The sequence below is a fragment of the Apus apus genome, chromosome 18 (genome assembly GCF_020740795.1).
Source record: "Apus apus isolate bApuApu2 chromosome 18, bApuApu2.pri.cur, whole genome shotgun sequence".
Classification (NCBI taxonomy): Eukaryota; Metazoa; Chordata; class Aves; order Apodiformes; family Apodidae; genus Apus; species Apus apus.
Window position 1 is genome coordinate 10,879,063 of NC_067299.1, and position 15,131 is coordinate 10,894,193.

Consider the following 15,131-nt stretch of genomic DNA (forward strand, 5'->3'; position numbering starts at 1 on the left):
TCTGACAAACAGGAAAGATGCTGGCGTCAGCTTATCCAAGGGTATAACTAGCTCGTTGTAAGAACAAGAAAGGTCTGGGATGCTGGGAAACTCCAAGGGCGTGCACTTCTTCGCCACAGGGCAGGGCCCACAGCCGTGGCTCCGTGAGGAGCTGTGACAATCTCCTCTGGCCCGAAGCCGCAGCCGCCCCCCGAGCCCGTCAGCCCTGGTGATAACACTTCTGTGATGCCTACAAATACACCATTTCCTCTGGACACTGCTGAAGTCCTGTGCCTTCTTCATGGTGTCCAGGGACCTCCCAGGGCCTTTCTGGGCCTGCCAGGGAGCTGCCAACAGCAGCGAATGGAACGGCGGCTGAACCGCCCCAACGGCCACTGGCGTCTGGGCAAACACTGAGCTTAGTGCTGCCCTGCCTGGGAAAAGGGAACAGCCCGCGGCGCTGCAGCCACAGCTGGGGAGCCTGGGCTGGGAGGAAAGGCTGGGAGAGCTGGCTCTGTTCAGCCTGGAGGAGAGAAGGCTCCGGGCAGAGCTCGTTGCCATGTGCCAGTCCTCACAGGGTGCCCCCCGAGAAGATGGAGACTCCCTTTTTACAAGGAGCCTCATGGAAGAGATGAGGGGCAAGGGCTGCAAGTTCCTCCTGGGGACACCAGAAGAACAATGTTTCCCTCTGAGAAACACGGGCATGACCCAGGGTGCCTGCTGGGAATGGGATCAGTCTCATGATGAGGCCCTCAAACCATTATTATTGGAGGCACAGACATACCAAACTCTGGGCCCCCTTCACCCAGGGGATCCCGTAATCATAGAGTGGGGGTTTTCAGCCAGTGCCTTACCATATCATTTTTGGCAACAGGGACCTACTGGGAGTACTCGATCAATTGGCTTTTACTCTCAGGCATTGAAGGATTCAGAAAACCGATCTTCTATTCTGGAAAAGGGATTGCTAACAGTGTGTACAGCACTAAAAGAAATCAGCAAGATCATTAAAAGACAAAACATAATTCTTTGAGGCCCTTTCAAGGTAGTTAGCCAAGTACTATCTGGAAAGGCCCCTCCAGAAGGAATATCCCAAAAGGGTACAATCAGAAAGTGCTATAGTCGTATTGAGTACTATTCTGGGCTGTCCCAACTTGGAGAAGGCCCAGATAAACCATTAAATATTCCACAACAAATTGAATCTACAAATGAAAAGGATTTGAAAAGGAAAGTTCCCAGTCCTATCAAAGAAGCCCCAGAATATAGAAGTGAAATGGTTAACGCTTCGTTTGCAGATGCTTCGTCGCGAAGAGAAGGGAAAACTTGGTTGTTCCAGTCTGCTGCAGTTAAACCTTCCACAGGCAGACAAATCATAAACCAAGATAAGGGCAGCGCCCAGGTGGGAGAACTGAATGCTGTTCTTCATGTTTTTGTAAAAGAAAAAGCCTCCAAGGACACTGTGGACATTTACACAGATTCCTTTGCGGTTTTTAAAGGCTGTGTGGAATGGATTCCTTTCTGGGAGAGTAATAACTGGGAAAGTGACAGGCTGCCTGTCGGGCATAAAGAGAAATGGCAACAAATTCGAAAATTGCCAAGAAGAATCCTCATTTCCATGTAGGATGGATACCTTCGCACCAAACCGCTCTTGCCTTTGAGTTGTTGTTTGCAATATATTGTATTGGATGGCAGTAATTAAGAACATTATTGCAGAACTCACTGAAGTGACAGGAATTTGGTTCAAATTTGGGAATTCCCTAAATGATCTATTTTTCTAAAGATTCCCACTAGAACAAACACCTCAGGATCCAAGGGTGAATGATAATACAAATGCTCTCATCCGGTTCAAGAATAACAATTGAGCAACCTAATGACTGCCAGAAGTAATAGGAGTCTGACATGTTAGTAAGAGTTTGAGATGTTAGTAAGAGTTTGATTTAGACTAGATGATTGATAAATTTCAATGTTTACAATGTTTTATTTATACTGTGTCTTAGTTATTTGTTAAAAATACAACGGATGTGGTCTGGGGCAGAAAGGAGGAGCGACAAGCCCTCCTGTGCCCCTGGTAGTCGCCACCCTAACTTGGGGCTGGTGGACGCTCCTTGGCTCTGGACAGTGACACTGACTGGACGGGTGGGTCAGGGGGTATCAAAGGGGCGAGGGCAGCAGGTGGGCCCTTCCCTCCTCCCTGAGGCCCGTTCGGACGCTTTCTGAGAGGGACACCCCCTGCTGCGGACACTGCTGCTGGGACCCTGCCTGCCTGCCTGCCCCGGGTCCAGCCTGGGCCTCAGCGCCGAGCGTGCCGGGGTCCCGAGCCCTGGGGTCGGGGCCAGAGCCCCCTCCCCGTCTTCCTGCCGCTGGAGGGGAAACCAACGGCCGCTGCACCCGCTGCCGAGAGGCTGCCCCTCCGACACCACGGGCTGCAGACCTGCCCTCCTGCCTGGCGAGAAGGGGCCACCAACTGCCTCGGGGACAAGCCTCAGGGGAACAGCACCACACACACACACACACACACTCCTCTCCTCATACTTGCACACACAGCGTGACCTCTTAAGGCGGAATGACTATAGGTTTCCTTCCCTCCTCCCTTTGGTCCTTAAACTTCTCCCTTAAAAGCATAAGACCTTTTGCATTACCTCCCTAAAGGACACTTTCTGACTGTATAGATAGAGCCATTCACATTTGCATTTTCCCCAAACATCATCCCTGCAAAACGTTGCCGAGGCCTCTCCTGCCTGGATGGCGGCCCGCTCTGAGAGCTGCCGAGAGCACCTGACAGGAATGATGGCCACAAGGAAAAAGACTGGCCCAAGTCGGTCATCTTGCGACCCTCCGAGCCCTCCAGCCCTCTTGCCTGCAGCGGCCTTGCCCTGCCCCACCAAAGCTCACCCACTGCTGAGTGACAATGTCACAGCCACCAAGGAAAGAGCCACAGAGTCAGACACAGTGGTTTGCAAGCGAGACTTTACTCAACAGGGGGAAGTGCTGCTGCCCACAGCCTGCCTGCCCGGCCCTGCTGGAGAAGGCTCCTGCTGGACATCTCTCTGGGCAGCCTCTGTGTCCCGGGGCTCTCCTGGCACTCACCGACGCGGGCGGGATCTGCGCCGCAGAGCTGAGGAGCTGAACACGAAGCTCTGCAGTCTTGGATGCACAGAGAGGTGCAGAGCAACACTGCGGGTCTCGTCTGACCCCACACGTGGTGGGATCTGCCCCTGGACAGAGCAGGCCCACGGTCCCTGTGCCGCAAGCCCGGCCTGCTGCTCTCCACACCACCAGGGCTGTCAGGAAAAGACCTCTTTGCCCAGGGGCTGTGGGGAGTCAAAGGAAGGAAGGGCGCTGCCGGGCAGGGCAAACACCTGCCATCTTCAGAGATCTTTACCTGAGGGAGTCCTCCTCAGCACCAGGGCAATGGGCTCTTCCCTCTGCCTTCCGGAGGAGGCAGGTGGCTGCTCTGCCCACGGAGAAAGGCAAAAGGACAAAGTCTGACACCTCAGCTGAGGACCCTCCCGCCTCTCCCCTCTCCCAAACACCCCCAGGCTGCCATCCAACCCCACAGCTCCCTGAGAGCCAGCTCTGCTTGGGGCTGCAGAGGGGCACCTGGCACCGGGGGCTGAGCCTGCCTTCCCGCCTTGGCTCCCCGGCAGGAGACCAAAGCTCTTCTCCCAGCTCTTTTTCCCTGCCTGCAGCACCTGGGCATGCCATGGCTCTCCCTGCTCTCTGCAGCCTTCAGGGCTTCCATGGCTCTCTCTTCCTTTGCCTTGCCTTCTGCTGGTACTTCTTGCGCAAGGAGTCCCAGAGCTTCTGTCTCTCCTCCTCCGTGCAGGTGCGGGGCTGTGCCTGCAGGGCCAGGGCAAAGCAGCAGCAGCAGCAGCAGCCTTAGTCTCCCCGCAGGAGGCTGCGGCCACTTGAGCTCTCCCCCCTCCCTCCCTGCCTCCCCTCTTGCCCTGCTTTGCTCGCAGGCCCGACTGCAGAGCCTCTCTGCAACGGCCCCGCAGCCAAGTGCCCCGGGGCTGAGAGCAGCCCAGCTGCTGGCTGTGCCAGACACGCCTGGCAGGGCCGCTGCCGGGACAAACACCAGCAGGGCAACAAGTCCTGGGCGGCTTCTGGAGCTGACACACGACACACTCTTGGAAGACACCCGAGCCGTGCAGCCGTGCTTTTCCCCGGGCGGCTGCAGCCCCACCAGCCCACGCCACGTACCGCTCCTGCGCTCCTCTGCCCTGGCCCAGCCTGGGCTGCGGGTCGGGCTCCAGCTGCCTGCAGGTCTTGGCTGCTCTGCGGCTCGTCCCTCGCCCGGCTCCACTGCAGCACCGCCAGCTCGCTGCGACACAGAGCGGGAGAGAGTGGGCTGAGCGCAGGGAGGCAGAGCGCTGCCCAGCCGGGGCTGCCGGGCTGGGCGCCTGCCGAGAGCCCGGGGCCACCAACAGCCCCTCTGAGCCCCGCCGAGGAAGCTGCGCCAGAGGAAGCCCCGCCCGCCTCGGGAGGGATGATTTACCACTTGAGCTTCTCCTGCAGATCCCTCTGCTCGTCCCTCTGGCCCCTGCGCTTGCGGGCCACCTGCCCCAGGATGCACGTCACCACCTGCAGCAGGACCCGCTGTGTCCGCGGGGAAAGGCTCCTGCAACAGCAACGACCGAGGCTTGTGACCCTCCTGCCTCTCTCTTCCCGCACCCAGCCCCACGCACGCTTGGTGCCCCCTTTGGCCCCACAGCCCCTTCCAGGCAGCAGGAGTTGCCAGCATCCTGCCTTGGCCCCTGCCGTCCGGCTGTGCCCAGCTCATTCCCACGGCTGGAGAGCTGCCCAGCTGCTCTGTGCAGCCCCGGGGCTCAGGCCTTGGCTTCCTTGGCGCCCCGCCTGCAGCTCAGCAGCACCCCACTGCCCCAGGCCTTGGCTGGAGCTGACGCACTCTTACCGCTTTGGGGGGACACGGTTGTCCTGCTGCACCCTGCCTGGATGTCCCTTGGCCCCTTGCCGCTGCCCCAACATCCTCTCCAGGAGGTCAGCTCCGCAATCCCTCTTCTGCCTGGGACAGGCAGGGCGGGCTGAGGGTTGCCTGGCTGAGGGTTGCCTGGCTGAGGGTTGCCTGGCTGATGGAGGCTTGGCTGATGGTTTCCTGGCTGACTGTTTCCCAGCTGACGGTTGCCCGGCTGGTGCTGGCCTGCCTGGTGCTTTCCTGGCTGGTGACTGCCGGGCTGATGGCTGCCTTCTTGCTGGTCGCCCGGCTGGTGATTGCCGGGCTGATGGCTTCCTGGCTGATGGTCGCCCGGCTGGCAATGGGGAACTGGATTCCTGCACAGGAGAGACTCTCAGACAACAGCCCCGCACTCGCCGGGTGCTGCTTCCCAGCACGCCCACCCCCAGACCCTGCTGGCAGGGACCCTAGTGGGATGGTGAAATCCAGGAGGAGGACCTCAGCATGTCCTTGGGGTGACGCCTGAGTATCAGCGGGGGTTCACTACAGCCACCTGGCACCCCTCTTGCTCCGGAAAGGCAGCTGTCAGCCAGCCGGCACTGCTGCAGCACTGCTGCTACCAAGGCTTGGATGCCACAGGCACCTTGCAAGGCCAGTCCCCCTGCAGCAGAGAGTGTTCTTTTCCTGCTGGAATTCCAAGTACCTGGCCCCTCTTGGTCTTCGGGTCTCCCTTAGCCTTCGTTCGGGTCGCTGACTGGCTTCTCTTTCTTCTCCTGCTCTCTGCCAGCTCTCTCTTCTTCTTTGCCTCCTCTTCCTTCAGGTATTTCAAGATGTGTGGTGGCAGCTTCTTCTTCTTCTTGACCTGTTTACTCTGCAAGACCACCAAAATGTAACAGCAGGCAGCATTAGTCTGCCCTGCAGAGGGCTGAGTGCTTTTCATTCCCACTCTCCCTTCCGCCCCTTCTGTCTGCCTTTCTACCCCTGGGTTCCTGCAGGCTCCAGCAAAGAGCCTGTTGGGAATGAGCAGGGAGCGAAGCGACCAGCAGGCTAAAAGCCACCTGGCAGCTGGCCACCCCAGACAAGCCTTGCAGTCACCTTGCACACAGAAACACCCCCAAGGGAGGCCTCCGGCTGTGGCCCATCAGGCCAGCGGAGTGAAAAGTGCGTTTGCCAAGGACAGAGTAGCCCACTTCTCTCCCAGGAAGCACCAAAGCAACTGGCCGCGGGTGCCAAGAACACACAGGCAGAGCACAGTGAGAAGGGGCGGGTGTGGAGCGACGCTGCTCTGCAGGCCAGTGCAACAGGCCCCCTGCAGCAGCCCAGCCCACCTACCTTTTGTCTCTCCTCAATAGCTCTGGCAACAAAGTCCACCACTCTGTTGGTGAGCAAAGCAAGGACTTTCTCCTCCTTCTTCTCCTTCTCCTTCTCCTTCACCTTCTTCTCCTTCTTCTTCTCCTTCTCCTTCACCTTCTCCTTCTCCTTGACGGAGCTCTCCTGGATGGCCGGTATCAGCCTGCAGAGACGCTCCAGGGTGCGTTGATAGGAGCGCAGCAGGAGCTGCTTCTGCAGCTGCATCTGACCCCGTGCTGTCAGGCTGGGCTGTGCCCAGCAGCCCCACTCCAATTCAGGATGCCTGAGGTCTAGGCCCTCTCTTCCCTCAGCAACAAGAGGAACAGGGGCCTATGGCTGCAGACACACGCACAGTTCCTCTGGCCTCTGCATCCAGGAGAAACATCTCCCATGGAGGAGAGACACGGGGTCACCCTCCTCCCCGGCCGCAAGCGTCTCACCTGGCACGAGGCTTCGTGCCCCCAGCTTTCTGTCCCTGCCCTGCCTTGACACGCCCTGCAGGAATCCGCTTTGGAGGAAGGCTTGCCCAACGAAGGAGCTGCATCTCAGCAAGCTCCTCTGGGAACAGGAGAGGAGACAATGGATCAGAACAGGATCTTGGGGGTGTTCTGGGTGCCTATCGTGTCCCCGTTCCCGCGAGAGTGCCCTGCAGGTCTGCTGGAGCCTGCTGTCACACTGACAAAGCTGGTCCTTCTCGTCCCTTTGGCTGAACGCCCCTGGGAAGGTGTCCCAGTGGCCACTGGAGGTGCAGGGCTGTCCCCAGACCTTGTTCCACAAGGGCTCCCTGCAGGCTTCACCGCAACAGCTACCCAGAGTCACAGGAGGTGCCTCTCCCTCTTCCAGGCATCCTGGCTCAGCCTCAGCTCTGATCCCCTCCAGACCTGGAGGAAGGAAACCTGCCAGCAACCCGCTGGGCCCTTACCTGTCTTCCCACTGGCACCAGGTTTTGGCCCTGGGGCAACCGTCACACGTCCTGCCGGGGTCTATTCTCACCGTTGCCGTCCTAGGCACGGTCTCATGCTTGTACCTGGAAAGAGGAGGAAGGCAGCAGGCTGAAGAAAGGACACCCCAGGCAGCCCATGGCGGAGGACCAGGGCAGGAAGTCCAGGTCCTGGAGGGGCAGGCGAGGCCCCGTCAGCCTGTGCCGCTGTGTTTCCAGCCTTCCAGCAAACATACTCTGGCAGGACGAGAACATCTCCAGAAGAGGTCTGGGAAGCAGCAGTGGCTTGGCCTGAGATGACCGAGTCCCTCATCTCTGGCAGCTGCAAGGAGGATGGAGAGAGATGGCAGGAGATGGGGACACTGGCAAGGGCTGGCTGCTCAGTCCGCCTTGGAGCAACACAAGGCAAGAGCTGCAGCAGCCCAAGGGCTCTGGCCTCAGCAAACCTTGCTCTGCCTGTGCCTCTGCACCCAGCCCCCCAGGAGGGGGGCAAGCAGCACCGCCCATCATCAGCCTGGCCTTCTGTCCCCAGGTGAGGCCCCTCTGGGGTGTCTCTTGCACAGCCAGACCATGGCACGCATCAAGTGCTCTACCCAGAGCCTGCTGAGCTGCAGACCAGCAGGAGCCCAAGCGGCTGAGCGAGGCACGGCAGGCCAGGAGAGAGCAGCCCCCCAGCCCCCAGGAGCCATTTCAGGAGAGCCAAGAGTGGTGCTGGGAAGAGGAACATCCTACCCTGAGAAGAGCTTCCATGGCTTTGTCAGTCCCGTTGAGCTTTCGCAGAAAGTCCCTGTAAAAGCTCATTTTCAGGTCCTTGCCCTGGACAATCAGCATGCCCACGTCCCGCCAAACAATGGCAACGTTCTTCCCGGTCTGCAGGCAGATGTGGAAAAGACGCAGGGTCCTTTCCATGCAAAGCTGCACCGTGCTCTGCAAGACACCGTCGTCTGAGGCGATCCGAGCATAGGGCAGCTGCTTACGACGTCCAGGAACTGAAAGACAAGAGGAACGGGGGGCCTTGCAGAGCTGCCCAGCAGGCAGCGGTCCAAGGCAGCAGCTGCCAGGCCCTCAGGCAAGAGGTGGCTCCGGAGCTGCCCGGCTGCCACAGCCTCTGCCCAGAAGCTCGCCCTCTGCTCAGTCCCCTCTGGGCAGCAGAGCCCACCTCCCCGCTCTGCTCAAGGGCAAGTGCTGCTCTCAGCCTGCCTGCTTACCAGCAGCGGCTGTGTCAGTGCATCGGAGGCCATAATGCGTTGCAACAGTCTGGCACAGGCGGAACACGGGTCTCACCACAACCACCAGATCCTTCCCCGTCCTGACTACTGCCTTCTTCACCACCGCAAATGTCCCCAGACCAGGAATGTGGACATCCTGAAACAGAGGAGATGGTGCGTCAGAAGAAGTCTTGGAGGGACAGCTGGACGGCTGGTCAGAGAGTGGGGACGGTGCGCAGTGCCCTGCCCAGGCCTCAGCAACCCAAGAGCCAGGGGGGCTCTTTGGAAACCTTGGGAGAAGACAAACAGGGTCTGCGCTGGTCCCTCTCCCTCCCCTTTGCCCACGAGGAAGCCGAGAGGTCAGGGAGAACAGCTGTACTCCGTGGCAAAGGGCTGTCCGGACTTTGTCAGCCTTCATCAGGGTGGGAGGGGAGGAGCAGGAGGCAAGTCCCACCTGGTGGAGAGCCAGCTGTTGGCTGAGGTAAAACGAAATGCTGATCCAGAGCCTGTCGAACGCTGCAAAAACAAGGGGAGGAGACGTCACGCTCTGAGGCAGCAACCTCAAAACCCTTCAGCCCACTCCGCCTCCAAGGACTGACAGGTCTCCAAAACACACGAGCGTTTCAGGTGGTCTCTCCAGACCCCGAGGAGAAGCACGGGACAGCCCAGCCTGCCTCCCCGAGGGCTCCTTTCCTGGCGGCTGTGCCGCGCTCCTGCGGGAAACCGGCAGCGGCTTGACCTGCCAGCAAGGGCACAGTGCTGTGCTCCACAGAGGTCTCAGCTGCTCCGAGCAGGTGCCGCCGGCTCCCCAGCAGGAAGCAGCTTCCCCGTGCCCCATCTCTGAAGCCAGCCACTCCGTGTGGCCCACCAGCGCCTTCGCGCCTTCCCCGAGGCAAAGAGCAGCCCTTCAGGGCCAGGGACTTGCGCCTGGGCTGCCCCAGGAAGGCAGGGCCGTGTCAGGAGAGAAGGAGGAGCCGTGTCTGGCAGATGCGCCCCTCAGCCCTCAGGGCTGCTCAAGCAGGTGCCCTCTTGCAGGCAGCCATCCTGAGCAGCCACCCCCACAGCCCTCAGGCTGAGAACGGCGGCAGGTTTAACAGCGGCCATCTCGGCAGCTCCTCAGAGCACGCGGCAGCGCAGAGCGGCAGCGGCACCGGCAGCGGTGAGAGCTGCTCCTTTAATTCCTGAGGATTAGAGAAGGGGCCGGGCTTCCCGGAGACGGCGAAGCCGGAGCAGAGCGAGGAGACCCGAGTCTGAGCGGGAATCCTGAGAGGAACAGGAAGGCTGACGTGGCGGGGGGCCGTGGCTGAGAACGGCGGCAGGTTTAACAGCGGCCATCTCGGCAGCTCCTCAGAGCACGCGGCAGCGCAGAGCGCAGAGCGGCAGGAGCAGGAAGTGGCGCGAGGGCGGGGAGCGCGAGCGCACGCGGAGAGCGGCGCGAGTGGAGGCAGGGAGAAGAAGACACCGGTAGCTTTCTCTAGCATGGTGACAACACGCCCTAAAACCGTATTGAAAAAGAATATGGGAACTCAGACGGAGGTTCTGAGCAGGCACGCAGCTGTGCAGGTGTCTGGCTGCAGCGAGTGCCTGAGCCTGGCACTGGTACCAGAGGGAGCCCGTGGCACCGCGTGTGTGCCGTGTGAGCAAATCAGTGATCTCCTCAGGCAGGTGGTTAGACTGACAGAGGAGGTTGAAAGACGAAGAACTATCAGAGAATGTGAGAGCGAAATAGATTGGTGGAGCCAAACCCTGAGGCAAGGGCAGAAAGAAGAGGTGCTAGAACAAGTGATGGATCCCCTCCCTGCCTGTCCTCAGACAGAAGGAGAGAACTTTAGGGACATGGAGGAATGGAGGGAGGTCCGTCCTCGGAGAGGCAAGCAAAAACCCTCCCAACCCCCTCCGCCCTCCGAATTGCCCTTGAAGAATAGGTATGAAGCCTTGGTACTTCAGGGACAGGAAAATGAAGTCGGAGCGATAGATTTGCCTAGTGAAGCACCTAGGACTTGTTGCTCAGCTCCACGCCTTAGGACTTCTTCAACTAAGAAGGAGAGGAGGGTAATTGTGGTGGGTGACTCCCTTCTGAGGGGAAGAGAAGGGCCCATCTGTCGACCGGACCCATCCCACAGGGAGGTCTGCTGCCTCCCTGGGGCTCGCATTAGAGATGTTAAAAGGAGACTCTCTAGTATGGTAAATCCATCTGATTACTACCCACTGCTGATTTTTCAGGTTGGCAGTGACGAAATTATTACAAGAAATGTAAGGGCAATGAAGAGAGACTTCAGGGCCCTGGGACGGCTAGTTAGGGGTTCTGGAGCGCAAGTAGTGTTTGCCTCCATACCTCCTGTAAGAATGGGTGGAGAGGTAAACAGGAAGAGTTTGCTAATGAATGAATGGCTACAAGGCTGTGCCAAAGGCAGGGCTTTGGTTTTTTTGATCATGGGCTGCTATATGAGACACCTGGCCTGATGGTGGCAGGTGAGATGCACCTGTCCCAGAGGGGGGAAAAGGCTTTTGGGGCAGGACTTGGCAGGGCTCATTGAGAGAGCTTTAAACTAGATGTGAAGGGGGAAGGGGAGAAAAGTGGGTCTGTTAGGGACAAGCCCAGAGGAACATACCAGGGCCTGAAGGAAGGTGGTCTAAGGAGGATTTGGTCCCACCAGTGTGCTCTGCTTGCTTCCTGAAATGCCTGTACACCAATGCACGCAGCATGGGGAATAAACAGGGAGAGTTAGAGGTCTGTGTGCGGTCTAAGGGTTATGATCTGGTAGCAATAACAGAGACATGGTGGGACAGCTCACACGACTGGAATGTGGCCATGGATGGCTCTGTGCTTTTTAGGAAAGATGGGTCGGTGAAGCGAGGTGGTGGAGTTGCTCTTTATGTGAGAGAGCAACTAGAATGTATCGAGTTTTGTGCAGGGGCTGATGAGGGGCAAGTTGAAAGTCTGTGGGTAAGAATTAAAGGGCAGGGTGGTATGGGTGGTACAGTTGTGGGAGTCTACTACAGGCCTCCTGATCAAGATGCGGAAGTTGATGAGGCTTTCTACAGGCAGCTGAAAGCAGCCTCACAACTACAGTCCTTGGTCCTCATGGGAGACTTTAACTATCCCGATATCTGCTGGAAGACTTACACAGCCAGCCTTGCACAGTCCAGGAGGTTCCTCCAATGCATTGATGACAACTTCTTAATGCAAATGGTGGACAAGCCGACTAGAAGAGGAGCGCTGCCGGATCTTGTGCTCACCAACAAGGAGGGCCTTGTTGAAGCAGTGGTGGTCAATGGCAGCCTTGGCTGCAGTGACCATGAGATGGTGGAGTTCAGGATCCTGTGTGGGAGGAACAGAATACCCAGCAGGACCAGAACCCTGGCCTTCCACAGAGCAAACTTCGGCCTCCTCAATCAATTGTTAAGGGACAGGGTGCTGGAGGGTAAAGGGGCTCAAGATAGCTGGTCAACATTCAAGGACCACTTCTTGCAAGCACAGGATCAGTGTGTCCCACTGGGTAGCAAATCCAGTAAGGGAGCTAGGAGACCAGCGTGGTTAAAAAAGGAACTGCTGGGCATACTCAAGTGGAAAAGGAAAATCTATAGATCATGGAAGGAGGGGCTGGTCACTTGGGAGGAATATAGGACTGTTGTCAGAGAATGTAGGGAGGCAACTAGGAAAGCTAAGGCCTCCTTGGAACGTAACCTTGCAAGTCGGGTTAAGGACAATAGAAAGGGCTTTTTCAAATACATAGCCACCAAAACTAATACCAGAGGCAATATAGGCCCACTGCTGAATGAGGCGGGTGCCCTGGTGACAGAGGATATAAAGAAGGCAGAGGTGCTGAATGCCTTCTTTGCCTCTGTCTTTACTCCTGCAGGCTTTCCCCATGAGCCCCAGTCTCATATAGCCCCAGAAGAAGTCAAGATAAAGGAGGAGTTTTGCCCAGGTAGATGAGGATTGGGTTAGGGATCAGTTGAGTAATCTGGACATCCATAAATCGATGGGTCCAGATGAAATGCATCCAAGGGTGCTGAGGGGAGCTGGCGGAGGTCATTGCTAGGCCACTCTCCATCATCTTCGGTAAGTCATGGGTAACAGGAGAGGTGCCTGAGGACTGGAGGATAGCAAATGTCACTCCAGTCTACAAGAAGGGCAAGAAGGAGGACCCGGGTAACTATAGACCGGTCAGCCTCACCTCCATCCCTGGGAAAGGTGATGGAACAACTTGTCCTTGGCACTATCTCTAGACATATCAAGGACATGGGGGTCATCAAGAGCAGTCAACATGGTTTTACCAAGGGTAAGTCGTGTTTTGACTAACCTCATAGCCTTCTATGAGGAAATTACTAGGTGGATAGATGATGGTATAGAGCGGTAGATGTGCTCTATCTTGATTTCAGTAAAGCATTTGACACCGTCTCCCACAGCATCCTTGTAGATACGTTGATCACGTATGGGTTTGATGATCAGGCAGTGAGGTGGATCAAGAACTGCTTGAAAGGTAGAAGTCAGAGAGTTGTAGTCAACGGGGCAGAATCTAGTTGGAGGCCTGTGACTAGTGGAGTCCCTCAGGGGTCAGTACTGGGACCGGTGTTGTTCAACATCTTCCTCAACGACCTGGATGAGGGTACAGAATGTACCCTCAGCAAGTTTGCTGATGGCACCAAGCTGGGAGGAGTGGCTGACCCACCAGAAGGCTGTGCTGCCATTCAGAGAGACCTAGACAGGCTGGAGAGTTGGGCGGGGAAAAACCTGATGAAGTTCAACAAGGGCAAGTGTAGAGTTTTGCATTTGGGGAAGAAAAATGCCATGTACCAGTACAGGTTGGGGGCTGACCTGCTGGAGAGCAGTGTAGGTGAAAGGGATCATGTGATCTTTGCAAAATTAGACTGGGGGCACATCCCCTAGCAACTGACACTCTGCATATCAGGGAAGGAAAACCCTTGTGGTCCACATGGCAGGTCCCTTCCGAAGATCAGGAACCAAACAATACATCATTGTGATTGTGGAAGTGGTGTCAGGATTGACCTGTGCTGAAGCTGTTTCGAAGGCAAATGGTGAAAACAGGGTTTGCTTCTTAGAAAAAGTGTTTGGGATTCTACCTAAACCCACAAATAGCCAATCTGACAAGGGAACTCACTTCACCTCACATCTTGTACGGCAATGGGCTCAAAGGGAAGGTATCAAATTGACATTTCATGTCCCATGCTACCCACAAGCTAATGGGATTGTAGAACACACTAATGGGTTAATTAAAAGTCTCGTTTGCCCACAGGACTCGAAATGGGATGAAAGATTGAGGGATGCAGTCACTACTGTGAACAATAGGTGGGGGGTGAACGGGTACCCCCGCCTGAACACTACTCAAGGTCATGGAGAAAATAAAAGGTCTTTTAAACAATCTAAAACTCCCCTCCACCCTGGACAGACTGTTTTGGCAAACCTGCCAAATACCGGTGAGGTCAAGCTCACCTTACAAACACCAGTGAATTCAAATACATGGGTTGCATCCGATTTAAATGACAAACAACATAAAATCAGTACAAAACGGATAATTCATGTTGTGTGTATGTTTACATTTCTGTGTACCTGTGTCTAGTGATGTTGGTTAATATATTGCAAATCATGACAGCTTAAACAGCCAGAGACATCTCGGTGACAAGACCAGGCCTGATCAACCTGCTACTGGACTCTGGAGGAGTTATTTTGTGACCGCTGTGGGACTGATCACCCCATGGCCTAAACAAGGTGTTCTGTAACATTCTCTCCTCCTATACTTGCCTTTGAGCTGTTGTTAGCAATATATTGTTGGATGGCAGTAATTAAGAACATTATGGCAGAACTAACTGAAGAGACAGGAACGTGGTTCAAATTTGGGAATTCCCTAAATGATCTATTTTTCTTTCCTTTTTTCCACTAGGATTGAAAACTGAGTTTGTGTTATAATAACTGCAATTATTCTATTCATAATCTTGTATCCGTGTATAGCCAGCATATGTCCTTTGTGGATAAACTGTGCTCGAGTGAGACGACTTCACTAAAGATTCCCACTAGAACAAGCACCTCAGGATCCAAGGGTGAATGATAATATAAATGCTCTCATCTGGTTCAAGAATAACAATTGAGCAACCTAGTGACTGCCAGAAGTAATAGGAGTCTGACATGTTAGTAAGAGTTTGAGATGTTAGTAAGAGTTTGATTTAGACTAGGTGATTGATCAATTTCAATGTTTACAATGTTTTATTTATACTGTGTCTTAGTTATTTGTTAAAAATACATCGGATGTGGTCTGGGGCAGAAAGGAGGAGCGACAAGCCATCCTGTGCCCCTGGTAGTCGCCACCCTAACTTGGGGCTGGTGGACGCTCCTTGGCTCTGGACAGTGACACTGACTGGACGGGTGGGTCAGGGGGTATCAAAGGGGCGAGGGCAGCAGGTGGGCCCTTCCCTCCTCCCTGAGGCCCGTTCGGACGCTTTCTGAGAGGGACACCCCCTGCTGCGGACACTGGTGCTGGGACCCTGCCTGCCTGCCTGCCCCGGGTCCAGCCTGAGCCTCAGCGCCGAGCGTGCCGGGGTCCCGAGCCCTGGGGTCGGGGCCGGAGCCCCCTCCCCGTCTTGCTGCCGCTGGAGGGGAAACCAGCGGCCGCTGCACCCGCTGCCGAGAGGCTGCCCCTCCGACACCACGGGCTGCAGACCTGCCGTCCTGCCTGGCGAGAAGGGGCCACCAACTGCCTCGGGGACAAGCCTCAGGGGAAAC

At 56.5% G+C, this 15,131-nt stretch overlaps 1 protein-coding gene and 1 long non-coding RNA gene across 50 annotated transcripts in view; both read right to left on the reverse strand.

Annotated features, from left to right (window-relative positions):
* The window catches only part of LOC127392005 (putative uncharacterized protein DDB_G0271982), a 158,200-nt gene that overhangs the window by 39,336 nt on the left and 103,733 nt on the right, over positions 1-15,131 (reverse strand). The window contains exons 9-12 of one of the 49 annotated variants that reach the window (XM_051635363.1): positions 4,180-4,300; positions 3,669-3,816; positions 3,359-3,425; positions 2,927-3,099 (exon numbers count right to left, since the gene is read on the reverse strand). The exons of 37 other annotated variants lie outside the window; for them this stretch is intronic. In XM_051635363.1, the coding sequence (XP_051491323.1) occupies positions 3,706-3,816; positions 4,180-4,300 (232 nt within the window). In that variant the 3' untranslated portion in view covers positions 2,927-3,099; positions 3,359-3,425; positions 3,669-3,705. Of the gene's footprint in view, positions 1-2,926; positions 3,100-3,187; positions 3,258-3,358; positions 3,431-3,668; positions 3,817-4,179; positions 4,301-5,594; positions 5,763-15,131 lie in introns of those variants that run through there. 11 more of the 49 variants (XM_051635340.1, XM_051635360.1, XM_051635371.1 and 8 more) reach the window with 11 other exon arrangements.
* On the reverse strand, positions 8,080-9,233 carry LOC127392021 (uncharacterized). The gene is made up of 4 exons (XR_007891164.1): positions 8,989-9,233; positions 8,844-8,905; positions 8,390-8,546; positions 8,080-8,170 (listed from the first exon to the last, which is right to left on the reverse strand). It is a non-coding gene; the product is annotated as an uncharacterized LOC127392021 (long non-coding RNA).